This window comes from Phalacrocorax aristotelis, chromosome 3, assembly GCF_949628215.1.
Source record: "Phalacrocorax aristotelis chromosome 3, bGulAri2.1, whole genome shotgun sequence".
Lineage (NCBI taxonomy): Eukaryota > Metazoa > Chordata > Aves > Suliformes > Phalacrocoracidae > Phalacrocorax > Phalacrocorax aristotelis.
In genome coordinates, this window is record NC_134278.1 from 75,475,728 (window position 1) to 75,503,054 (window position 27,327).

The 27,327-nt window shown below is 42.8% G+C and overlaps 1 protein-coding gene across 2 annotated transcripts in view; it reads right to left on the reverse strand.

The window, feature by feature from the left end:
• The window catches only part of AGPAT4 (1-acylglycerol-3-phosphate O-acyltransferase 4), a 91,112-nt gene extending 64,261 nt beyond the window's left edge, over positions 1 to 26,851 (reverse strand). Inside the window, exons 1-2 of one of the 2 annotated variants that reach the window (XM_075088050.1) lie at positions 26,641 to 26,845; positions 11,290 to 11,520 (exon numbers count right to left, since the gene is read on the reverse strand). In XM_075088050.1, the coding sequence (XP_074944151.1) occupies positions 11,290 to 11,520; positions 26,641 to 26,836 (427 nt within the window). In that variant the 5' untranslated portion in view covers positions 26,837 to 26,845. Of the gene's footprint in view, positions 1 to 11,289; positions 11,521 to 26,640 lie in introns of both variants that reach the window. The other variant, XM_075088051.1, reaches the window with a different exon arrangement.
• Between the last annotated feature and the right edge of the window lie 476 nt (positions 26,852 to 27,327).

The following is a 27,327-nucleotide window of genomic DNA, read 5'->3' on the forward strand; positions in this document are numbered from 1 at the left end:
ACTCACAGATCTGCCATTCCAGCCTTTCCAATTCTCACCTGAGGACTGCATGCACCTACAGGAAGCTACGAGCTATTGCTATACAACTAAGGAAACTTAAATCACCTTTCAGGAAACCTTGAATTTTAGGCATGAATTAATGCAGATTTCTAGCACTGAGTCAGAGCCTATGAGTACACAAGGGAGACAAACTCCATGGTAAGCTTCAGTCAAACCAGAAATTTTCTGAACTCTTAGCATTTTAAAAAATACTGCAATTAGAGTATCATACTAAAAAGGAAATGCACTGTGGTCTCAATTTTAAACTCTAGATAGACTAAGAGCATCTGGAGCCTAAAGAGGTATGTCAGCTATTTTGCCTGTGTCTCTTCCTCCTCCTCGGTGAGCACAAAAGGCATGTGCAAGTAATAAAACTTTAATTGTGGGTAGGACAACTCATTGACAAAAATTGACCTGAGATCAGTTTGCATTCAATTTCTGAAAATATAACCCAATCCAGCCAATGAAAGCACTTTAATGAATACTGCAAGGTTAACACCCCCTCCCTATGTTTTACCTTTGTATAAAGAATCACATTAGAAAAGTCTATCGCATAGGCCTTACAGATAAATGGTTTGAGTTTGAAGGAAGTAACAGATTCTTTCGTTCTCTACAGCTAGCTTGCCAATATAGCAAACTAGAGAGTATTAGCACATTGCACATCTTTAGATGAGACACCATATGAACTAGAGAAAAAGCCTGGAAAATGTCAGAGAACGATATGGGTTTGTGTGCTTTAAGTAAAAAAAATCCAATAAAAGAACTTCCACAGCATTCAAGGGTGGTACAGGAAAGGAGCTTCTTTACAGCAGCAAAGCTGTATTAATGACAGCCCCTCTGCCAAAAGCCTCACAGATGCAGATCTCCCACGCTTTCCCAAAAACCACGGGTAAGCTTATTTAGACATGACAGTGAGACATTAAGTCTGTACAATCACTCTCAATATTTCCTTACTTATCACAGGCAGCAGATACATTCATTCATCAAAATCTTTCATTAGCAGTACATATTGATCCCTGGATTTTTTTTTTTTAACAGAGCTACATAAGTACCAATGAGCAGTAAGAAATTTTTGTACAATGGAAAAACTCTCATGTATTAAGAAGCTCACAGTTTTTCTATCTTTCAAAGAATATCCCACAGTCAGAGATGCAATATAATGCAGATTCAACTTAGAAACACAGCTAAGTGAGTTGAAGAATAAGACTGAAGTGTACTTCCTGCTTCCTTAACACCGTAAGAGAAAGGAGATGTTATTGACACTCCAATGTAATTTGCTTGAGTACAGAAAAAGCACACAGATATAAAATACTAACAAAAATGGGCTAACAGAAGAGCAAAACAATCTACCCACAAACAACTGCCCTGTAATCTCTTATACCCTATACCTTTGTGGTTCCTTATTTTGTTTCAAACATTATTTCAGCAAGGACCAAAATGGGTCTGGCAAAAGGGTAACTGCTGCCCCAGAACCAAGCAGCTGAGTTGTTTTGCACACTTTTCCACTTGGTTTCTTATCCAGAGTAAAAGGATTCCTCCTTCTGAACACGGTGGTGGAAGAAACATGTTTAAGTGTAGCCTATCCGAAGATGGATGTAAAGGGAATTCAGCAACATACATTTAGATTGCCCAACAAGTCCCTGCTACCTTGCAATAGTCTCCAAAGTGAGAAAACAACATAATCCTCAAGTACAAAGCCTTAACCCAAAGGTTGCAAACAAGTCACAGGGAATGAACACGTAGCCACAGAGGAGTACCAAGCACATGCACTCAGAAGCTCTCTCATCCCAAGTGTCACACTGAAAGACCTCAAGTACCTGCTGAAAGGAAATGCTGCGTCCTACCAATTTGGAAATCCTCCTGGAAAAAGTTAGTCAGACACTAAACTTTCACTGGACCAGCTGCTGCAATTCTTGCTGCAGGATGAGGCCCAAAACCTACTCCACAACTTGCTGCTATGCGCCTTTCATGCTTTTGGAAGAGGGTGAATGAACTAGGTAGACACTTTCAGTGGTGAACATGGCGCAAAAAGGAGCAGGGGAGTAGAATATATAGCCAACCAATAGCAAATGAGACAAGACACACTGCACCTCACTTGGATGTTACACCAGTAGATCTATTCCCTGACCAAACACAGGAGAATTCAAAATTCCCCCAGTAGTTCTGCCTGCGGAGGTAGCATTCTTCCCAAGACAGGATTTCGATTACTGCTAGTTTGTATTTGCTTGTAACTGGTGATGGTGATCAGTGAGCTATTCTCTGCATCTTTGCAGGAAGGTTACATAGAATCAAGAGGCTATCCTTCAGATTTAGTACCATTTTAGAAATTAAAATCAGCCCTATGACTAAAATGGGATTTCTACAAATACACAATGTCTCTCAAGAAGAATTTGATCCTCTGATAGTGACAGTCACCTTTAATGAATAAACAACTGTAGCACCAAACTTGTACAAACATTAATGTCTTCATGTTCCTGAGTTATGTTGTGTCGGAAGGAAGTATTTTAATACGAACACTCCAGATTTACCCCAGTTCAGTAATCTAGGAAGCTTGCTGGCCAGATCTAACACTTAAGAAGAGCTGCTAGAAACTTTGTGATGTGAGATGCCAGACACCAAAGAGAATGGTTCACCTTCTATTGTCATCCCTCTCTCCAGTCTGCAGGCTATCACCATCACCCTTCTTCAGATCAGGAATCTGAGGAGAAAAAAAAAAGAAAGAAAGAAAGAGACAAGTAACCTCTACAAAGGCTCCAACAACAGCAAAATAATATCAGTGATAGTGAAGATGCTCTTTTCATTAAAGATCAGACTACGTGCCTTTCTAGCTCTTCACTGGTCTTGGATAGAAAGCATCAGTATCAAAAAAATTTTTCACATCCATTTTCCCAGAAAGCAGTCCCTTTCTCCTAAACTAAGAGCTGGTCATAACGGACCACATCCTTTTTAGTTAGTAACTCTCCTAAAGGTCATGCACAGATGTCATTTGATCACACCTTCATGAACAGAACAGCACTACACTCACACAGCATGCCTGCAATCAGCATGCAGTCTTGGTTGATTCACTAAAGCTCACGGTCAATACCTGAACCACTATGAAAACTGGATACAATGCCTGCAAGTGGCATAAAATGAGAGGGACCAAAACGTTATTAGATGACACACCAAGTTAACCGTAGTAGGGAAAATACAGAGGCATTTGCTAGGCACTGCAGAGGACTTATTCACAGTGATGAATGTAATTCAGCTAACACAATCTGGAAAAAGGGGAGTTTAAGCTGTGATGGATGCAGAGAATAAACACACTGTTGTACTCTACCAGGAAAATAATGGAGAACCTGCTGCAGTGGTTGGCTCCTTCAGTCTTTCCAAATTGAAGCAGAGAAGTTCAAGGTTTGATCTCAGTGGGGAACTGCACAGATAACCAGCAGCATTGCCATAAATACATAACAGGAATAAAAGGGTATTAGGAAGCAGGCTGGGGGAAGGCATTAACCAATTAGAGTAGATGACACTTCACTGTGGAAGATTTCTACTCTAACAAAACATCTAAATTGTCAAACCAAAGGAAACAGGTTTTAAGGGCAAAACTCATTTCAGGGTGACAGAGATCTCCTGGACCCTTTGGAAGGCTTCAAAAGGGAAATTAACCGTAAGAGCAAATATGACCTACCAGAAGGAAACTATGTAAGCTCATATGTGGTCATGCACACACAAGCTTTGGGGACAATAATTCAGACAACTCAACAGTAGGATACTGGGGCACATGCCATCATATGACAAGAGAATACTCAGCAACAAAAAGAAAACATTTCAGAATCACATCCACAAACAAAAATGGAGTGATATCCCTGCTACCCCTAAAATGGATCCTGACTGATTTTATGAATGGCATTATACAGCCTGTCACTTGAAAAGTCAAGAGGTTCGTATTTCAGTATTATGGCATACATCCCTAAGACTCCTTTCTGCCCAACCCCTGCCCCCAGAAGAACACTCAGACCCCAGAATGAAGCCAACATGAGCTGGAAAACACACCAATACAGGCTGCAGTGTACTTCATAGCTCGAAACATTTAATCTACTGATCTCTCAGCATTATTTTGTGAACAAATACTGACACATTTTTTTAACTAACAGTCATGTTTTTAGGAGACGTACAATCCAGGGAGTTCTTTGCAAGACTGTTGACTACTAGTATGTTTTGGGCAAATGAAAACAAATCCTTGAAATCATAAAATTTAGATACACAGACTGTTTAAAACTGGAGCATAGTTTCACTCCATGTTAATGGATCTTTTTTTAAAACCCTAAAAGGCAATCTAGCTGTAGAAGATAACAATATACTGCTACAGAGTTCGTAACTTGTCATGTATTTTAAAATCAGAGGACTACCTCCTGCTGCCCCCGCTTCCATGGCTTCAGTAAATCAGATACTACTTCCTCACATTCTATTGTCCTTGCTACCAACAAAAGGGGAGATCATTTCTGTCACTTTGCTCATTTTTCACTAGCGTTTTTTTATGATGCAGTGCTAAGTATATACTAGTTATAAGGAAGGGAAGAAAAAGCAAGTTAGAAAATTAAACGTTACCATGTGATGACGTGTAGAGATATATATACACACATACACACACTCTCTTCTCTGCTCCAAAAATATCTCATATTTAACAAAATCTGTCACACACAATATACCCCTATGGATGTAATCTTTGAGAGCAAAAGAATCCAAAGATTCAATTATATTCATCGTTCTGACAAAAGTAGATTTCAGAGAAAGCTAATCATCTACCTTATTGTACACAGTGCAATGATCAACACTGATGATTAGAACTTACAAGCAGGAGACTCCCCTAGTCTGACATGTAAACCCCTACTTCAGATTTGCAGGGAACATGAGAGGAAACCTAAGACCACATTACAGAAAAGAGGTATGGCAATGGCTTGTCTAGAGATACCCAAGGTAGTCTAAGTGCCAAGAATAGAATTGCCACAGCAGCATGGAGCTCAATGCAGGCTGCAACAAACACCTTGCTGCCCAGGTAGGTACTTGGGCACCTGCCTGCTCAGATCTCCATGCAACCGTAACTATCCTGCCCTCAGTCACAGAGTTTATCTGCGTTAAAACTAATGGACATTCCCTTAGTACACTCTATTTCTACAATCATCCCCATGATGTGGCTTGAGAGAAAACAAGAAGGCAAAGGTGATGGTCTAGATCTCCAAAGGTTCCAATCAATGTTTTCTCTTCATGTGACTATCAAATCTGGCCTCCAATTTTCTCTCAGTATTTGTTGCAAACTTGTAGTCTTTATCAGTGGCTTCATACAGATGTGGGGTTTTGAACCAAGAAAACAAAGGCTTATATGTACAAGCAACACTTGAGAAAAAGTCATTTTGCACACGCTGCTCAAAACAACATTGCAAACAGGCAAAGCAAGCAGTCCTAAGTGCCCTATGAAAGCTCTTTGCTACATCTACGGTGGCAAGCCTAACTCAGTTTGCTTTATAAATGAAACACTACAGGATTATATTAAGGACACTGTGGCATACTTTGAATAAGAACAGACTGTTTCTTCTGCAGTGTAAGATGGCAGCAGAGGGAAATGGAGGAGGAAGAAAGCCCTGCCTCTCCAGGGCCCTCTTACTTTCCACCCCTTCCCACCTACTCAACTGCACCAGAGGAGAGAAATCTCCTTTCTGCCCCAGCACCACCTTGGTACAAGCAACAAGTAACATGGCCAAGGGCTCCTCTAAACTCCAGTGGAGAGTAGATTGCATACAGGGAATCAAAATGATCTTGAGGATTAACATGGCCCCGATACTATCACAAAGCCTTACTCGGATGCGCGGTTCTCACATTGCTAAGCCTATAGTTGTACATGGAAGGAATTAGCTTCACTGTCTCGTAACAGCCAGCCAAGATGATGAACTTGAAGCAGTTCTCAATTTCCTCTGGTTTTGTTTCTAGAAAGCTCAGTCATGAGAAGCGTCAGTTTCCACCTTGGTTTGGCTGCAGTCAATGAGCAGGCATCAGGGTGCCTCTATGCAAAGAAGGATGGATGCAAAGCCTTCCCCTCAGAGGGGTTTACAAACTGCAGCCTACATAGTGTAACTTTACCCAGAGGTGTAATAACACCCCTTTCATAGCACAAGAATAGCTATTAGTGCTCCTATAATTTATTTATGAAGGCAGATTAGAAGCTAAGTCAATTGCTATTAAAGCCCTTGTGTACCTGTCCACACCACTGTGACATTGTTGGCAGATCTTTTGTTTATGCAAAGTTCACCTGGTGCAGAGAATCAGCAGGAGGCTAGTTTGCCACTCACCCTGGGGGCACAAGGTGGATCTCAGCACAAGAAGCTAATGTTCCCCCAACACAGCGGCAGCAAGACAAGTTAGCAACCACTGCTCCACTCACAAGCAAATACCTTCCTGAGTAAATACGCCCAGCATCACTAAAGAAGCCATTTGTTCTGTGTGTCCATGTCCCCTTCTCAGTCTTGGCATATGGCAGAGTTATGTCCCAAACAGCCTGCAGGAGCCCAGGATGCTCTGCTCACCCCTGGGGTATAAACCACTCTCCCACTACCCCAGCAAGGAAACAGCAATGTGCATACATGGCACTAATACCCAAGACAACATGTTGCCTCTGTGTGTTTGGCCAACTTCATGAGCCAGTGCAGAAGAGCCATGCATACCCTTTGTGGTGCTTTGCTGTCCTCTGATAAGGGGGAGGAGGAAGATGTATTCCCACCTCTTCCACTTCTGGCACAAATGGTATCCATGAGAACTGCAATGTATTCCACATTAAGTGCTTCCTTCCTTGGCATACATCTTGGCTTTCAGTCTTTTGGAAAAAGAGACTGAGGACAACATGTCCCTAAATTATTTAAAAATAAAAAGTAAGTTTGATTGCTTGCCCAACCTTTGTTCTCCAAGCACACTTATTTTTAAAATTTTTATTGTTACCACATTGTTGAGGCTTGCAGCATTCAATTTCCTTATTAGAGGTTCACTCTGTGGAGTTCAGTGTTAGGAAGAGTTTATCAGGGTTGTCATTTTACAAAAAGGGAATTAACAGGCAGCTGAACCAGTCAGTGAATATATACTTGGAGCCAGACAATATTTTCTTAAAGTTAGAAGCCCAAAGGCTTTTGGTTTTTGCTTTGTTTCTTTAAACTTGAAACACAACAGAGGGTGTATAACCCTTACTGGTCTTTTAGCTCATTTCAAGACCAACACAGACAAAAGTCTGTTCTAGTTAATTGTCAACTCTCTGCAACTAACACTCTTCCGTAAAGGTTGAGACATATAGAAGGAGGAGGACTAGAACCAAACATTACTTTTTAGCTATTTGTCAAATGGGATAATGGGATCAAGCAGGAAGAGTGTATTCATAGTAAAGCATGAAAAGTATCTTGGAGATATAAAAGCAACTCAAAGTGCAATCTGGTGAATGGCTAACACACCCTTTGGGGAGCACGAGACTTGAGCTGAACAAGGCTTCCAGTCTGCAATTACCATTTACCCAATTCAAATTTCATAAAAAGTCATAGCAAAAAAAAACCTGGCAGCCTATCAGAACCAATATTTTTTCATTTGCAACACTGTCATTAGAAAGTTCTCCCCAATGCTAATGTGTAACAAAGCTAAATTCACCCTATCTGACCAACCCAGGAGTCACAACTGGTTTGAAGAAAGACAACTTCTCAACACCAATTAATAAAGGTAACTTGCTGTGTGCCATTACACCTGTTCTATTAAAAGCAGGTGTTTTTCTAGTTAATCCTTTCCACTGTAAATTCAAACTGGAAACCAGGTTTCTACCTCTTCTCTAACTTGCATTGATGAAGAGAAGTTTGAAGTCTATGGCTTTAGCCTGCTGGATTGTCAGTAGTTACAGTGAGCTGTAGTGCTGTTGCCATACTCACTGTAGAGAAGTAGCAGCTCACACAGGTACACATCCTCAACTACCAAAGCACAGCTACTCCATACAGCCATTTTACAGTATAAAGCTGGTGAAGGGTCTAGAGAACAAGTCTTATAAAGAGCGGCTGAGGGAACTGGGGTTGTTTAGTCTGAAGAAAAGGAGGCTGAGGGGAGACCTTACCCTCTCTACAACTACCTGAAAGGAGGTTGCAGAGAGGTGGGTGTCAGTCTCTTCTCCCAATTAGCAAGCGATTGGATGAGAGGCTATGTCCTCCAGTTGCACCAGGGGAGGTTTAGATTGGATATTAGGAAAAATTTCTTCACCAAAATGGTTGTCAGGCACTGAAACAGGCTGCCCAGGGAAGTGGTTGAGTCACCATCCCTGGAGGTATTTAAAAGATGCATAGGTGTGGTGCTTAGGGACATGGTTTAGCGGTAGACTTGGCAGTGTTAGGTTTATGATTGGACTTGATGATCATAAGGGTCTTTTCCAACCTAAACGGTTCTACAAATTCTTTTACGTGACCTAGTCTGACTTGATTTATGTGAACAGATAAGCATCCCCAACTCGAGCTAGACTACTGAAGTAAGGACAAGTCATTAACCACAATCGCAGTTTAGCTTCCCATATGCTGTATGACAGCAGACATTGCATATGGAGAAGTGAGAATATTATGTTCCTATATCAGAAAGGAGATAGGAGGAAAAGGGACAGAAAAAAACTCAACTACTACTAGAAATACAAAAAAACTTCGCCAAAGAGCATAGTGTCAAAGATGAAATGCTCTCCCCTGATTTTATGAAATAATTTATCTCTACCTTTGACATCAAATGGAACTGACTTAACTTGCAAGATCTAAAGGCAGCTGCTACTTTCATTCCATTCTTAAGTTAAACCATGCCCACTCTATTTCACTCTTCAGTTGACTTGGTGACTCAGGCTGTACCAGCCACTCAAAGCAACATGATGCTTATGACCACTGCAAAGTACATGCCTCTCTACATTCTCCAAGGCTAAACTTCATTGTCTCAAACTGCAGGCTGTTTCCATTACTTTCATCAGACTCATACAGACCCAGCTTAAGTTATTTATTAGTCAGCACACCAATGGCCCCAAAAGGCATACACTACTACAAAAAACACATCTATTTTGATTAATTGGTCTACTGCTTTCTCCAGTTATTCCAAATACTTTCTAAAATTAACTATAATTTTCCCCTTTTCAAATATCACTCAGGTAAGAGTGGCTGAAATCAAATGCTAGCTTGCTCTGTCGTAAAGCTAAAATAACTGTCTTTAACCTAGAGATAGTTTGTTCTGAGCATGACTGGGCAAAAATCTCATAACACCACCTTTTCCAGTAGCATCAACACTGAAGGCTAGATCAGCCACCCTGAGTACAAAGCCATCTGCCCAGCCAAGGACAAGCATGCAGTATTACTTGCTCTTACACAGTGACCAGCCCCCAGTAGAGATGAGACTAGACTGAAGGCAGCTAACGGATTCAGTCTGGAGGCTCCAGAGTAGCTGATGTATCTGCACTAAGTAGCCAAAAGGAAGAATGGGGCAGAAGGCATTGCATGAAAAGTAATAACATTATACTTGTATACAGCTGTATAGTATCTTCTACATTCCATGGCTTCAAACATACACTGTGCTACCAGGCAAAAGGTGAAAACCTGGCCATACTCATGCCACTGTTTATACATGCAAATGAATAGTACTTGCAAACTCGCTACTTCAGGGACACATACATGGACAGCAAAAACGAAATTTTTCAGAAGGAACATCCTCTCTTTATTACAGAAATAATGAAACAGAACACCCAATTTATTTGGGCCTATATATGCTGAAGCAGCTTTGAAATTTAAGTCAAAAGTATGTTTAAAAAAGTACTTTGAATAGTTGCACATCAGAGTCACTGACGGGAGATAAATAATCCCTAGTGGCCTCCAATTTGAGGCATGTGGCAGATTTTTCCCTCAAGCAGTTCGTTATGAATACTAACAATGCTTTCCATTTCAGGTTCCTAGCAGCAGAACAGGTGACCTGAAGAAAAGCATTTTGCTTTATTTCTGCAACACAATTCTTAAACACTGGGTTGGAGGGCTGTTTTCCCCAGTATGAAACCATCCATAACTCACTTGGCATTGACAGCGACATCTTGAATAATCTTTAGGGAGTCTCAAAAGGCATGCACTTTGAAACAGGTTCATCTTTAGAAAGTACTTTTGAGTTTCAGAAAGGCCCAGGGAAATCTCTCTGGAAGGGGGACACATTTAACTGCACATTCCCAGCTACTGAACACAGGCACATTACCATATTTTTTAACAGCTTCTGTGGAGAATGCTCTCTGCTCTAAGTTGAGAGCAATTGTGTAGAATTCAGAAGCTGTACTCCAATAAATCCATGCTGAAACTACAGCCACAGCTCTTCAAAAACAAACATATAAGCAGACAGATAACATAAAGAAAACTACACATGCTCTGATAATCCACTGTTGATGGGTAGAGATTCTACCAACCTCCTACTAACAAAGAAATTATTAATTGATACCGGTCTCATTCATTCCACTAGAATTACCTGTTTAGTCAAGTGTCAGTGAATTGTCATGTCTCCCGGCAGTTAAAGGTCTGGTCTTTCTACAAGTGATATCCTGCGCTTATGCTCCCATCTCCCCCAGAAAATTAAAATAATTGCAACCCCTGCTTCTTTCAGTGCTTACAGGCTACCTGCTGTACTCTATAACTATATGCGTATACTGAATACATGCAGATGCAGCTTAAGGTCTGAAATGCCTATTCAAAGAAACAACAGTTTACAGCTGGCTTAAGAAAGAAGCACATGGAATCAAAGATCTTTTTCCTTTTTTCATGTTGTTTCCCAGTCCTGAACAGTATTTGCATGAAAAACCTAAACCACGATCATAGCCAAAATCACGCATGATAAAAAGATTGAAAGCATTATCGGAAGTGACTTGTTAACACTGTAAGCCTACAGATAATGCATCTCAGCAAGTTCAGCTATTATTTGGTCAATATTTCTCATTTGACTTAATGGAACATGATGGATAGCCAAACCAGAGGTGTTCTTTCTTCAACATCCTGAGTCAAACAAGTATCCCAACGTAAAAGAGCAAAACATTTCAGCAGAACAGGACATTTCAAAAAAGCATACACCTCTTCACACAAACACAAGTGCTGTAGGAAGTAGTAATGACCTTTATATAGGTTACTTTGAAATCTGTTACAGATCTTTTCTACCAATCCCCTCAAGATGAAATATAAAAATACTTTAAAAAACAAAATGAAATCTTACGGCTCGAAATGCAGTAAGCCAGCCTGCAGTTGATCCTCCTGAACAGTTGCTTGTTGATTGGCCAAAGTATAAGTGTAAAGAGTTGAATGAAGTTAATGATCAGTCCTGACACTATAAATATGTAGCAGATCAGAAGGTGGCAAATGAATTGAGACTTCAGGAAGCCAATGACGTCCATGATTTGCTGAGAAAGCATGAGGGTACTTTCAGACCCAAAATTCAGAAGACAACCTGCAAAATCAAACAGTATCAGTGGTTACAGAGTGCATTTATTTCTGTAAACTGTTAATACAGACTTTCCATTTTACACTTAAATACACTAAAATGAAAGTTAATTCTATAGTAGAAAAAGGCCAGATGACAATATTTGCATAAGGGAGCATGGAAAGAGAATACCATATTTCTGAATCAATTTACATTTGGCTTTGGAAACAAATTTTCATATTTCAGCCCTACTACAGCAAAACTGTATGAACACATGACCGCATTCCATAGACTAAAATACTCCTCTATCAGGTCTTTACTGATAAAATATGAGCCAAATAATCCACTTGTATTTTGATTTAAATGGTCTGACCTTCATAAGACATGTACTGTGGCCTCTGCTATCTTCAAGAGCAGCTGCAAAGCAAATGCAAGCTTTAGACCTTTATGTTAGAAGTTGTGCCTTCCTCTACAGGCTATGCCAGCCACGCTCCCCAACCAAGAAGTAGCAGCAGGCCCTCAATCTAGCTTTATTGGCTTGTTCCCTTCTCACATTCAAATATCAGTTGATTTTGGCAGAAGAATAAAAGTTTGGCTAAGCACAATACACACAATATGTTCAATTACTCCTTTGGACTGTAATTCTGTCAGTTATACTCCACAAGCCTAAAAAGGAAACATCAACAATAGTTCTAACCCATGACTCAGCAGTGTTTCCAGAAAAAAAAAAAAGTCTTAGGTTACTTAGGAATTGTTTGTATCACTTTGGAAAGGAGCAGTCCAACCTTAGCAGCTAAGCATTCAGAGGAAGCGTCCTCTGCCAAGTATTCTATAGCCTACCAAATACCACACTGACCTCCCCCCACCATCACTACCACCAATGCTAGTCTCATCTGTTAGGAGAAAAAATATGAAGACATATCTCTCAGTAAACAACACCCAAGTATTTTGAATACAGTTAAGCAGGAGGTGCTGCCACCTTGTTCCATTCCTACACTGTTTCTCCCTCTGAGGCGCAGGAGGGTTTGCCCAGGGAGGAAGGCCTGACTGAGACAGTATTTCTGAATGTGCCAGTCATAGGCAATAACAAAATGGCAGCTATCAGCATCCCAGGGAATTAACTGATGAAAAAAAAATCTTTATGCCTACCCTTTTAGTTTATATGAGACCCCATTATGTGAGGCACTGAGTCTACATCAGTGTCCTGAAACATTTGTTTTACTGCCCTTGCTGACTATGCTTACCACAGCAAAGAGCACACACAAGAATTGCTGCAAAGCAATAGGAAGATATTTAGCCAGGTTTTCAACCGCAAGGAAGATGAAGAAAAATTTAAGAAAGAGAACCTGTATTGTTGTATCATTTATATAAAGAATTTATGGCAGTCCCAAGCCTATTATTAGCGGACAAAATGTGCCCTTTGTGTATTACAGACTTTGTTCCCTTTATCTTGCTGTACTATTCAGTACCAAAGCAGACACCATCTGTAGCTCAGAATGGCAGAACAGGCCTCTGTTCATTGTTGTAACTACTGTCATGATCCTTGCAAAAAGCTTTTCCAGCTTTAACAAACCATTCTATTAAAGATAGCTTTCTGAGGGTGGCAGACAATTTATTAGCATGGGCTTTGACCAAAGGCTTTGTTTTTGTTGAAGGCTAAGGAGAATGAGAAATGTTGTCTAGTAGGAACCATTGCAGTGATTCATGCCCCAGCCCCTCCATCGCACACTCTGGAGACAGAGCCAAACGCTTAAATAAACAAACAAACAAACAAAAAGGCAACCCCAAGTTTTGAGTAAGTTTACAGTGAAAGATACAAGATTTCACTTCCCTAATTCAGACTACTGTACTTCACCAAGTAGCAGGATTAGATCACTTCTTCAAAAGTCACAAAGGAAGCAACCACTTACTTACAGGTGGATGGTTTAAAAGACACTGCAGTGCCTAAAAGCCTGATGACTGGGTTTATGCCAATGTCCTCGGCTAAAAGTGATCAAAAGTTTTTTCTGCTAGCTGGCCTGTTTAACTATATCTCACAAAACTACTCTAATCTAATGTAACTCCCAGATATCAGTAAGGGACTGGATCAAAAAAAAAAAAATCCATACATGAAATAAGATTAAAGCACTGTCTACTTACAGTGGAGACCTGCAAAATTCACTGTTTCATATAATCAACAGAAATCTACTGTACTAAGCAGTTGATCAACAGACTTTGTGACAAGGAAGAACTCACCAGACCGTTAGTTCACCAATTTGTTTTTTTCATTGTAATAGTAGCCAAACTGCCTTAAAATGTAGTGTTTATGTGAATCATTTACTTCATACTGGGTCTTTAAAACAAAACTTCACAGCATTAAAACAAACAAAGATGAGATGACCCTGATAATAGATAATTACTGTCTTACAATTTTATGAAGCCAGAATGGACTGTTTGAAAGTAATTTATTCCTTGCTTTCATACCTCAGTCACCAAATTTCAAATATGTAAAGCTTCTAAGACATGTTTTAAAGGCAAACTAAATCTACTTAAGCAGTACCACTGAATGCATCTAACCTAACTTGCTTGTAAAAGGAACAAGAAATTAGAGCCACTGTTTAAATTTTGCTTTTCTGAAAAGTAGGGAGACTAGAGAGATTAATTTCCTTTTCCGATTAAATGCAAGCTGTTTTCCCTACAAAATTTGCAACCCAAGTATATAGAGTGCTAGCTACGTGTTTTGTTTCTCACGCATAAACTCATTCTTTGAAGATTTTTTTTAATATGATACTTTTGCACTGTTTTCATTACCCAAACTCCAAGAAGTGCAGTTTACTCTTAGTACAAGCAACAAAAGAGTAGAATTTTTTTTCAAGAATCAATTTTGAGCTTATGAAGGAGGTCTAGAATCTTGCTTTTTAAGAGTTCATAGAATCTTCTTCCACTTGCTCTTTGTCTTACTAAAGTTCCTCATGGGTAACATTAATGTAACATCAGTTTAAGTTATAAAGAATCAGGTCTTTAATTCTTAATCCATGATGCTAGTTTAATAAATTAAACTGATTTCCTTACAGACAACGACTGAAAATTACAGCAATCTTTTGAAAACAAAAGGGCCAATCAATGCATTTTCTCAGAAGCTATTAAGATTGGAGAGCTGCCAAGAAACTCTCTTCTGTCAAATACCCCTTAAAACGAGAAAATGGCCAACCAGAGCATCAAAAAGATCAAAAAGGGACATTCCTTAGTAACAGTTTTCCTCTGGATAGAAAATAAAAGACTCAAACCTCAAAGGTCGGTCTATTCATGTGACTAAGAGATCACAGGATCAGGTTTAAAAGTGAACTCCGTGACTATTAGCTCTCCATCTTTCCTCGCCCTTGCCCCCCACCCCCACCCCCGGTTTCATTCTTCAGCAAGATTCACTGTGATTTCTACTTCAACTACTCTCAGCATTTCTGCTTAGAATAACTGACCAAGAGGACATAGATGAAAAGACAATGTTACACCAGTGATATGCAAGGTGAACACCTTTCTTCTGGCAGAGGCTGGGCCAGTTAACGATGCTGTTTTGTACTTCAAAGTCTGTAAAAGTTTGGAGGCTACAACTAGTGATCTCGTAAAGAATACAACTGCTTGCACTTTTACAGAAAGCACAAGAATGAAACAAAGAACTCACCCACCTTCTCCAACATTTATGTAGTAAATACAGTCCTTGGAGCGTGGAAAGCAACATGGCACCTATCTGACAGCATCTGGACTAAGCTAATACTGTCCATACTTACAAATAGATGCAAGACAGCGCTATACCCTGTTACTTGCAGAACTGCACGTTTCAAGCCTATGCGAAGGTTTTCACTTACGTCTACTCTTTGATAAAGTCCTTAAATGCTTTGCTGCAAGTTAAGAACCACCAAGCATATGATGATGATGATGCATCTTGCATTTTCTCATCTAAACCAAGTTCTTGGATGGATGAGTTACCAAGGTCAGGACTATGAAAATAAGCTCAGGTCAAATTACAGCAGTTTCAGTAATACCTCTAAGTGAATTTCAGTTGCTATCAGAACAGCACAGATAGAAGCAAGCAGCACTGTATTTCATATCAGAGTCCACTTTAACAATGCTTCTGTATATAGAATATATCTGCAAGGCAAGACACAGGAAGCCCTTATGCTCCTCTCTTTCTATCAGTGAGCATCAAAAGTCAGCAAAAGTGAGACTGTGTCCGTGTATGTATTTGCCTTCAGAGAGACTATACCTGTACATGCTACAAGAAAAAAACCCAAGTCTGGAGGAAGAATTATCCATCTATTTGCCTCACGCCTAATTAGGGTTTGTATCACTTCCCACCTCCCCCAAAGGCAACTACTAGAGCATTATCTCCTGTGTTGGATTTACGTGGCAAGGCTTTGTGGGGGAGGGGAGCTGCAGGGTGGCTTCTGTGAGAAGATACCACGAGCTGCCCCCAATATCAGACAGAGCCAGTTCCAGCCAGCTCCAGAAGGGACTCACCACAGGCCAAAGCTGAACCCATCAGCCATGCTGGTGGCACCCCTGTGATAACACATTTAAGAAAGGGTAAAAAATGCTGCACAGCAGCTGTGAGTGAGGAGTGAGAAAAACATGAGAGAAACAACTCTGCAGACACCCATGCCAGTGAAGAAAGAGAGGGAGGAGGCACTCCAGGCACAGGAGCAGAGATTCCCCTGCAGCCTGTGGTGAAGACCATGGTGAAGCAGGTTGTCCCACTGCAGCCCATGGAGGGAAGCCCACTCAGGAGCAGGTTTTCTGGCAGGAGCTGGAGCCTGTGGGGGACCCAAACTGGAGCAGTCTGTTCCTGAAGGACTGTACCCTGTGGGAAGGAACCTAGCAGGAGCAGGGGAACAGCATGAGGAAGAAGGGGCTGCAGAAAAGAACTGTTATGAACTGACTGCAACCCCTATTCCCATTCCCCTGCACTGCTCGGGTCGGGGTGGGGGAGCAGGTAGAAGAGCGAGGAGTCAAGCTGAGCCTTGAATGCTCAAGAAGCCTTCCCTTCCGGGAAGAAGGGGCTTGGGGGGAAGGTAGTTTTAGTTTTGTCTCTGTTTTTCGCTGACATACTCTTATCAGTTGGCAATAAATTAAATTAGTCTTCCCCAAGTGGAGTCTGTTTTGCCCACAATGGTAACTGCTGAATGATCTGCCTGTCCTTATCTCAACCTATGAGCTTTTCTTCTTTTCTTCCCCTGTCCTGCTGAGGCAGTGGAGTGAGGGAGCAGTCTGATGTGCAGCCAGACAAGGTCAACCCACCATATCTCATCAGAAAAGTCCCAAATCAGGGAAGAATTTGAGCATATCTTAAGGCTCCCTAAAGTTAAGGGAACCTAAGAATGTTTTTAAGTTCATGCATTCCTGAACTTCGTATTTTGTAATGCACGCTGCTACAAAAGAAAGACCAGTCAGCTGGCTGTTTCAAAGACTGAAGATTGAATACCACCTACGAGCAAGTTTTAGGATTTCCAGTTCATAGATTTGCTATAGACCTGAACTTTTATTTATTTTCTATTGAACTCAGAGATAATAGCATAACAGAGTATAAACTGAAGAAATGAAAATAACCCAGGAGTTTTTTAAATGCTTTCCCCCTCCCCTTTTTTATTGTCTTCCTGCTGTGATCTAGTGTAAAGCAAGACAGCTACACAATCTGCATGCCTGCCAGGATGCAAGTTCTCTAGCTGTATATGCATACTCTCTGCTGGTAAAATGCACAGCACAGCATAGCTTCTGTTAGCCCTGACAGCCTCAATCCTTGTCCTCTTACCATGCCAAAAGTGTTTATACAGCAAGGCAAAGGGGATGACACCAGCCTGGGAGAGGCATGCATAGTCTGGGAAGGAGAGGGAAAGATGGGGAGCTACTGCCCAAGTTCTGGTGAGAAGCAGTTCAGTCTTGCTCCTTCTTCTAGGAGCATGAAATACTCAGGGAGGAGGATGCTGAACAAGGAAGCCATAGCAAGCTGGGCTTAAACACAAGGTAATACAGGACTTCTGTAAGTGCAGTGTTTAGGGACTACAGGGCCTGATGCTGAAGGAGGCATTTATCTGAAGAGGGCAAACCCCTTGAAGTTAAGCATTTCTATTCCAAACTCCTGCAGAGATCTTCAAAAAATACATTGAGGAGAAGTTCTCTCGGGTACAGAACATCAAGTTCACAAAAACAGCAGCGGAAGGCAAGTTGGTTCTATCCAGCATGCCAAGTATAGCTCTTCAACTGTTTCCCACCCAAGTTCCTGTATTTTAATACATTCATATATACATGTATATAGGTATGTATTTATTTCTCCAAAGCACAATTATCTGCAATTTGCTTGGGAAAAATAAAAGAAAGAGCTGCATTAAGGTATGTAAGACCTGGAGGAGCCTCTCAGACTTCACCCCTAGAGTTCAGTTCTGGGGACAACAGAGTCCCTCTGTTTCCTCTTTTGCTTTATCTGGGTCCATCAATCTAACAAGTTACTTGTGCTGCCAACAAGGACAACATAACAAACAAATCAAATTTAGGGAATGTGCAAGACAGTGGGACTAAACAGCAATCAACAATTTACAAGAAAGTATACTAAGAATCTAAGCAGGATGTGGGCTACGCTGTCACAGAAACATAAGCGACCTGTATAGTTCCTCAAAAATAACCAGGTGAACAACAACAGTCTAGGGCAAGTAACTATATCATGTGCTCATTGCCGATTTAATATTTGGTCTCATAGGCAACATTAAGTGCTTAGCCAAAGGTAACCAGGGCACATATTACTGTCATCTGGCACCCTCCTCTATAAAAAACAACCCCCCCAAAATGTGTTTTTACAAACCCACCTCAGTGGATGATCTGGCTTGGTGCAAAAATACAGGTGGCTTATCAAATAACAGGATCTGAATGTCTGCAACAAACTAAACCTTCTCAAATATAAATATATGTATGTATGTACATAAGTAAGGATGTTTTTGTGTTTATGACACATGAATTTGTGTACAGAACAGTCATTTGAGGCAACTGTACTCTTGAGGTACAGAGACCAGAGTCTGTCTAGTTAAGCCATTGGTCCTCAGTGCACAGCCTGGGAGAAATCTCTCAATGGCGAGATCCACACCACCACGCCTGTGCACAGAAAATTAACACATTAAAAACTACAGAGGTAGCAGGGGCAGTACAGCAGGATGTTGCCACCTGCATTATGATATTTATCCAACATCAAGGGCACACAGCACTATGGTTGATCACCTCTGCACTAGGCATTTCAGGAACAAATCCAACACAGGAGTACCTACTGAGTTCTCCAGTGGCTATTACAAAAACATTTCTTTTAGAAGAGCCCAAAGAAATAGGGTGAGGGAAGGAGGCAGACAAAAGATCATTCAGGAGCTTGTATAAAACCATGGTTGGTTTGGGGGTTTTTTGGTTGGTTGGTTGGTTGGGGGTTGGGTTTGGTTGGTTGGTTGGTTTTTTGATTGCACTGGGAGCCCAAACATTCCTTTGGTGAGAGATAAGCTTTGGAAAGGAGGTCTCTCCTATGCAGACTCATGGTTTATGCTTGCCAAACACCTATCACTGTCACCTTGTTTTAAAGAACTGTAAATTACATTCACAGCAATGCAGAGGGTCAGCACGAGGTACAGGAACTGCTTAGACTCTCAACAGACAAAATACTTCCCCCACATCCAAACCAGCTTTAGGCGTGAAGCAACAAGGAAACATGGATCACATGTTTAAAGTTTTAAATATTTCATACTCCTATTCTCACCCACAATGAGTTACTTACAAAGTTAGACTACCAAAGCATCACCTCCTAACTCCAGTTCTGCAACAGACAGCTTTCCACACCACAAGCACACATAGCACTTGTTTCCAGAAGTTTCACGTCCACTCAGCACTTAGTAACATGAGCAAGTCCACTTATATATGCAAGATGATGATTAGAAAACAGTGTGGATTTTTGTCAATTCTTTCCTGGATTTATCCATCCCCTTTCATATGAAAAGCTCCAGCATTTAGAAGACACTAGTGAAGTAAGCCTGACAAGATCTGTCTTGCTGTCCATCTTACACACCAGGAACTCGGAACGACGCTGTTAGAGAGCTTGTAACATTCACACAGCAAATCCATGGCAGAACCAACTCCAGAACCATGACCTGTCAATTCCCCAGGCTCCATCTTTCAACATAAAACAGTACTTTTCATCCTCCTTTGTTTACCTTCTTGCCCATGGTCACATTTCCCTTGCAACAGCTTCTGACAGGCTGCTGTTGGGGAACAGACACATCCCACAAGGACCTTCAGTGACAGCAGATGATGCAACAGGTATAAATGCAGGAGACTGTTCAAACCAGGAGGTATGTACTGATCTAATGAACTCTACTTTCCCTTCCTTTCTCCATTCCTCAGGAAATGAAACCAAGGATTCAGCAACTTGGATGGCTCTGTACCATAAACCGGAAGTTACAACTTCAGTACCAAGCCGACAGTATTGTGCACAAGTGCACACAAACGTCCATCTCTTTCACTATTCCTACCCAGGAAGAAATTAAAGGCATTGCGCTAGATGCTTCAAGGACAACAATCAGAAGATCAAAATCACCAGCACTGGGAAAATGATAATTTTGTTTCCTCAGTACAGTCCCATAAAATGACCTCTTTATATTTTCTGGAATTGTGATTTACATTGTAGTAATTTTGGGCAGCCTCTTTAAGCCTTTTCCTAGAAGTCTAATTCCTAACTTGTGTGGCTTTGTTGTTTTGTTTATTCAAGAAAGCCAGAAAATGCAACTAATGAACAAAATAGGATTTGTGGCAGCAAAAATCTCAAGAAAAGATCTGGAAAGTGGCAGAGATGGGGCATAAATCACTGAGCTGAGAAAAACACCATGGTGGCAGTACCACTGGTTTACAGGTAGGACTTCCGCCACCAGATGTGGGCTGGTAACAAATTTTCTACTGTCCCAAAAAAACCCGTATAAATACTTTTAACATAGTGTCTCTTTCTGAGCAGCTGTATGGCCTGCTGGAAAAAACTCCGTTCTCTCACTTGGTGGATCTGAGCCCTGCTGACAACGCTACCACAGACACAGCGGGTACATGGGACAGACCACATCCTCCGTGCTTCCTAATCACAGGGATACGAGGGAACAGCGCTGACCTCGGCTGTGAGGGGATCCAAAAGCTTCCAGTGCAAATCACAAGATGTTGTTAACAGCACTGGAAATGAAAAGTGCCATCCACCTGATTACAGCTCCAAGCGAGCTGTTAGCTTTTTTGATCTTCTATGACAGTAGACTGCCTCCTTCAGCTAAGCCATTTGCATATTTTTAATTAATATGAAATAACATTCATTAGTATGCTCTCTGAATACTAAGAAAATGTTAAACAGGAAAAGATTTGCAAGATTGTTTTTAACTTCCAAGTATTCATTTAATTGGGCTGTATTCTATCATATGACCCTGTAGAGTATGAAGTAGTTGAATTTCTCCTTTATGAAAATCACATCCCAAAACTGGAAACGACAACACATACACAAGATGTAGCCACAGCAAGACAGGGATACACAGGATATTAATATTTCTTCATTAAGTGTTTTCTAATGGCTCTTTCTGTAAAAAGTTTAACTGAAGAATGAATGTGGCAGGGAAGCTTCCAGATTTATTCTTCTAAGAAAACCAGCTCCTGCCTTAAAAAGGTAACACCCAATACTTAGAAAAACATATGTCTTACAGCTGAGATGCAGTTGGCATGGTTCCAAGAAATAAGACGCCAGCTTCAGTGAAAAGCTCAGCTGCACCCACACAAAACAGACATCCAGATGCCAGGTAAAAATCCAAATAAATATGGTGACTGCTTTGCTCACATTTCAGCGGTCCTATTCCACATCAGTTTTCACTTACCTCTGCATCTAAGACACAAGTATTCAGAGCTGCTTTGCTACACCATGAACTCAGAATACTTTCAGCCTCCTCACTCTCCCTGATCATCATTCCCTAACAGCCTGATTTAATTTGAGAACTTCAGAGAATAAAAGCCTTTATCACAGGCACCAGATTTATCAAGTCCAATAATAAAGGGAGGTTTCATTTTGGACCTGATTCAAATCCTGTTGAAGCCAGAAGAAATCTCTCAACAAGCTTCAATAGTCCTTGTTTGGAAAACATTATCCCTCAAAAACAGCCAAATGTGATCTAACTGATCAATGAACTTGTATTCTTAGCACCTAAAGCCAGGGCTAGTCAAAACCACCTTCAACTTCCAACAAAATTGTTCAGAGATAGTGCTTGATCCAACAGCATTTACATTACTGGATGGCAAGTGTGCAGATGTAACAGTTCCTAAACATGTTGGCAAGAATCCAGTAACATTTCCACAAATTTTGCACTAAATTAAGCATCAGGTACATCAACACCTACCTGGATTTTCTACATCATCTCTGCAAAGGTTCAGGTGCCTAAATCCTTTTAAAAGCCCAGCTTTGAGCATTTGCCCTGCTAACTTCAAATAAGTTTGAGACAGTTTTACACGGCTTAAATTCAGAATGAAGCTTTTCTCTGTCTCGGGTGAAATGCAGTATTTATGCACACTCCCACAGGTACAGGCATAGGCGTGTAAAGACCAGACAGTGACACACTGATGGCTCAATAAACTTGGGAATAGCACTTTCCCAGTTATCTTTCTGCTTAATTATAACCCTATTGCACCTCTACCACCACTGGGCAACAGGAATGGGCAGTTTCTTTCAATTACTTTGATCCTCTAGATACTGCGTTTACATTTGTTGGTTGTGGGAAGAGAGTCGTAATGCTTCTGCCTACCATCTGCTAATCTGGCAACACTGACGTTACTGCATTGTTTTATGGTATTTTTCACTAATACCAGATCAAAGGAGGTGGGGAGGAATATGTGAATGTCTATGCAAGTTTCATCACTGTCTAAACATATCCTCAGAACCATAAAATAAACTAAAGCCTTGTTAACCCTCAACAAACCACCTGTGACTTGAAGGGGGGAAACCTCATAAACGATTCAAGTGCAGGTATAGACTGCTGCAGACAGAATGCTTCCAGACCTTCCAGAAGTGCAAAGCAGCATCTGTAGCAATGGTAGTTTCCAAAGTGCTGAAAAAACCGGTAAGAGGAGGCAGTCTATGATGCAAGAAGACAGGGATAACACGGACAGAGGGAGAAGCAGGACACAGTTTAGCTTTCACACAGTGGTTGTCACTTGAAATTAATTAAAAATCACATGCCATTTCTACACATAGATTTTCCCCAAATATGTTCTTTCCCTGTCTTAAACAGCAGGTTTTATGTCAGGTCTTCCCCTTTTCCTGTCAGGTGAAAAAACTTGCCTAATCTGTACATGCAAACCTTTTTGTTCACCTGGATCCTGCTGGAAAAATGTAACTGAAATTTAACTTTGTTGATCAGATTAAAAGCAAATCTGGTGCACGTCAGAAATTTTTCAGACATTAATAAAGAGTCACACATACACATGAAATCACTGTGCTTATCTCTGCCTGCAGCTCCTAACCTTCTGGCAAGTAAACCCTCTCTCAGTGACCTTTACCTTGGACTTCTTTCCTGGCTAGAACTGGTTAATTGTCTTTCCCTGTTCCTGTTGTTTATGCTACAGCAGAAACCCCAAGCTAGGTCAGCCCTTCTGCAAGCAGCAGAAAATTACTTTAGTGTTAAGCTTTTTGTGGCAGAATATAACAGGACAGACAGAACAGCTGGAGATAAAAACAGAGGTATATAAGTAAAAAAATCTTTAAGTTCAAAATGAAGAGCAGACCACTAGCAGGACCAGCCTCTCCCAACTCTGGGCTCACTACAGTTATTAGACTGCTCGGTCCAGTTCCTAATACATGGTTTGTGTATGTACCTTTTAATTTCCTTTTCATATTTCGTTTTCAGGAAATCTATTACAGCCATCATCATCTTCTCCCATTATCAAAGAGGGGTCTTTACAGCATCTTCACCCTTGCCACAACACACAGTTATTCATTCCCATTTCCTCTTTCCCTGACCTTACCTTGACCCTACCACATCTCCAGTCTGAGGCACTGGAGGAGGACAAGAGAAAAGCACAAAAACGAAGTGAGTCAGCAGTTTCTGAGAAGCACACGAGCATTAGTCAGAGGTGATCAGGGTACTTGCAACACAGCCAGATGTGAACGAGCTTAAGACCACCAAGCAACAGATTGGTGGGCATGCTTTCCCGAATGCCTGAAACTGAATCACTGGGGAAAGCCACCCTGTAGACAAAAGCACGTGGGGAAAAAACACATACTCAGCTGCCGCGTACCAGTCCTGAAATGCAACAAAGCATACAGAGTACTGCTCTCAGTCACATTTCTATTTTCCTTACAAAAAAGCCCACTGCATTCAGTGCAGCTAAATCAAACACACCTGAGGAGACATTTGCCTTGACTCATGTAACTTTTTCTTTAATAAGGGAGGCCCAGAGTTGTAAAAGCTTTTGCTGACTAAAGCACTAAAGTGTAGTGCACTACTACAGTGCGTTGTTACCCTCTTGTTCACCTGCTCCCTTATTGGGACATACCAACAGCACTAGTAGTGATGCAATTAGTTAGGGAAGTATTCTTCTACACCACGCAGTGGACGTTCAACTCTAAAATTTAAGACCAAATTACTAATACAAGTTCTAAGGGCCACAACTGCACGTCTGCAACATGAAAATAATAACTTGCTAAACTCAGCACAGCTGTGGCAGCGTCTTCTGTGTTGAAGAGACTTCAAGGGGCATTACTTGCGGTCTTCACCTTCCAGCAATAAAATCAGGATATACAACAGAAAACAATAAACCACCTCTTTTCAGCAGGGCACAGCACAGTCATAAGATCCTCATCCATCACCTGCAAGAGAACCCTTCTCCTCCAGAGAAGTTCCTCTCCGTTATGGTACAACAAGCACATTAAACCATAAACAATGTACAAGCATTATTCCAGGAAAGCACGCCTCGCTCCAGAGAGAAGATGAACACTGCTTCAGTGACTCTGGATTTTGGCTGGACAGAGCAAGACTTACTGATAAAACAGCCCCCCTACCAAACCGATGCCTACTGGGTTCAAGAAACACAGTTAACTACCGTGTTCTGGGCACAGCGCTCTCTGTTCTGCGACTCTAGGCAGGCGCTGACCCCTCCATGCAGTTTCTCCACTCCTAAAATATAATAGTTATGACTTCTTGTGAAGCACTTACTCAAATCTGTTATTTAAGTTGTTGCCAACCCCACAACCAAACTTTGCTTAAGAGCAACCTTTATCCATCAGCAGCTTACAATACTTTCTCTGTTCATTGCAGGCTTCCCGATACGTTCTTCCATTATGAATCCCAGCCCTCTGTCTTCCATAAAATCCAGTTAAAGTTTCATTTGTAGGTACAGCTAATTCAGGCATTGTTATGCAAAACATTAATAGGAAAGAGCAAAGCTATGCATAACATTTACACAAATTCTTAAAATGAATCAAAATGCATTTTAATCCACAGTATTTGGAAAAACACAGCGTTAGATCAGATATAAACAGCTAGAGAAAGCTGCTGGTCAGGAACTCACAGCAAACATTTACAGCACATCAACTATTCTAGTGATCTACACAGTCAGTATTTATACAGAGGTAGTCCTGGCACACTATGAACAGACCTCTCTATGTTTACAGTAATCTTATCATTCACATGAGAAGTTAAAGAATGAAGGTTGCAAATTTCAGCTGAAGTTGTTCCACAATAGTTTCTCTACTCCACCAGCTTTTAATTCTTTTGCAATTCACTCTTGGTGTGAAGCGGTTGCCCGCACAAGCTGAGGCTACAATCGCCTGGTACAACTTCCTGGGCTGGATGCATCACTGTTTTTAAAGAAATGCTTGGGGGACTTTTTTTTTTTTTTGAGAGAGAGAGTTTCTTGCATCCTTCCACCTCTTGTAAAGCATTTTCAGTTTTCATGTAGCAGCAAGGTTGCTCTCTCCCATACAAGCACCTCCATAAGGTACATCATACTTAGGTGTTTGCACATGGTCTTGAAACACTCACAACCCTTCGAAATGCGTATCAAAGATAAAGACCAGAAGTCTCCGTGTGATACTGTTCAAACAGATTCTTTTCTTCGTTGTCTTTTCAGGCATAAGAGTGAGTACTCACTTGTTGAACTAAACGCTACCAAGGGCTACTTCTTAGTTAAACAATAATCACCTTGGAGCTTCCCCTACACCACACGATATCAGTCGGCACACCTTAAATCAGTTTGTGGCCGTTATTTAATACGGCTTAAGTATCTTTACGAAGAGAGAGAGCCAGATGAAAGGCAGCGCTCCTGCAACACGCGAACACACCGCCGGGGAGGCAGGCTTTCCCCCTCCTCCGCCCGGCCGCCGCTCACGCTGCCTCAGCTCACGGACTTGTAAGTATAAGTACCACGGAAAAAGCAGCCGCCACGACACCCGCGACCGTGCGCTCGCACGTCCCCTCCGACACCCCCCACACCCCGCCGCGACCGGGGCAGGCGGCGCCCGCTCGCTACGGAGAAGCGCCTTCGGGGAGGAGGCAGTAAAAAGCGATCGCACCCGCCCGTTTCCACGGCAACCGCCCTACCCGCCCCACAGCCGCTCCCCCCTCACCCCCCCCCCCGCCGCCGCCGAGAGAGGGCAACACCGAAAGTGGAAGGGGCCGCCGCCCGCCCGGCCCGGCCCGGCCGGCAGCGCCCCTCGCCCGCCGCCGGCGGAGGGGGCCCGGCGGGGCAAGGCCGGCGCAGCTGGGCCGTTTCCAAGGGAACCCCGGCGAGGGCCGCGCTCGCCACACAAAGGGGGCCGGGGGGCGGCAGGAAAATTCTCGGCGGCCGCGGGAGAAACGGCCCGACGGGGCCGGGCGGCGGCAGCGGCGGCGGCGGCGAACGGGGAGACCCGACCCGGCGGCGCATAAATCAGGGAACTTCTGTCCGCGCCGCGCCCTGCCTTGCCCTGCGCACCCCGCCGGCGGCTGCCGGCCCCTCGCCTCGCCGCTACGGCACGGGGAGCGGTTGTTTTGGGGATCGGGGCTGGGGTGGGTCTGTTTTTGGGGTGTTGGGGCACCACGCCGGCTGGAGAAGGGCGGCCCCGCACCTGAGGAGCTCGCTGGGCGCCAGGGGAAGAGCACGTACCTGGCGCCGCCGGGCCTTGGCATGCGTGTGGGGCGGCGGGAGCGGGCGGCGGGGCGACAGCCGAGCCCCACCAACTGCCACTAGTTTGCCCGTGCCGGGAGGCGGCCGGCTCGGGCGGGGCCGCCAGGCTCCACCCGCCGGGCGGCTCCGGCAAGAAAAAGGCGCCCCTCGCCTTGCCTTCCCTCCCAGCCGCCATGTCACTTCCTCCCGGGGCAGCGGGAAGGGGCGACCTCTCCCCGCTCTCGCCTGCCCCAAGGGAGGAGGGAGCGAAGCGGGAGGGCTCCGTTACGGTTCCCCCGCTGCTGAGGAGGGGCTCAGGGCGGGAGGGCGGCCGGCCGGCTCCGAGGAAGGCGTCGGAGCCGGGCGGTGGCGGCCGCCCCTCGGGTGAGGCAGCGGCCCGGGGAGGGGTGCGCAGGGCAGCCCTTTCCCTTCCCCTGAGAGCCACCGGCGGCTGGGCTGACTGCTCGTCGTCCCTCACGGGGAGGCAAACGTGGGGTAGGGATGGAGGGGGCAGGCTGGGCTGTGTCTGCCGGAGGCCCTCCTGCAGGGCAGGCTGGAAGCTCTCACAGAGTGAAGGGCACCTGTGACTGCCACTTGGCGTAGGAATTGGGGAACAGAATACCAACTCCACCACCTGGGTGCTGTGGAGAAAAATAAATGCGGATGGCAGTCACCCAAGCACCGACT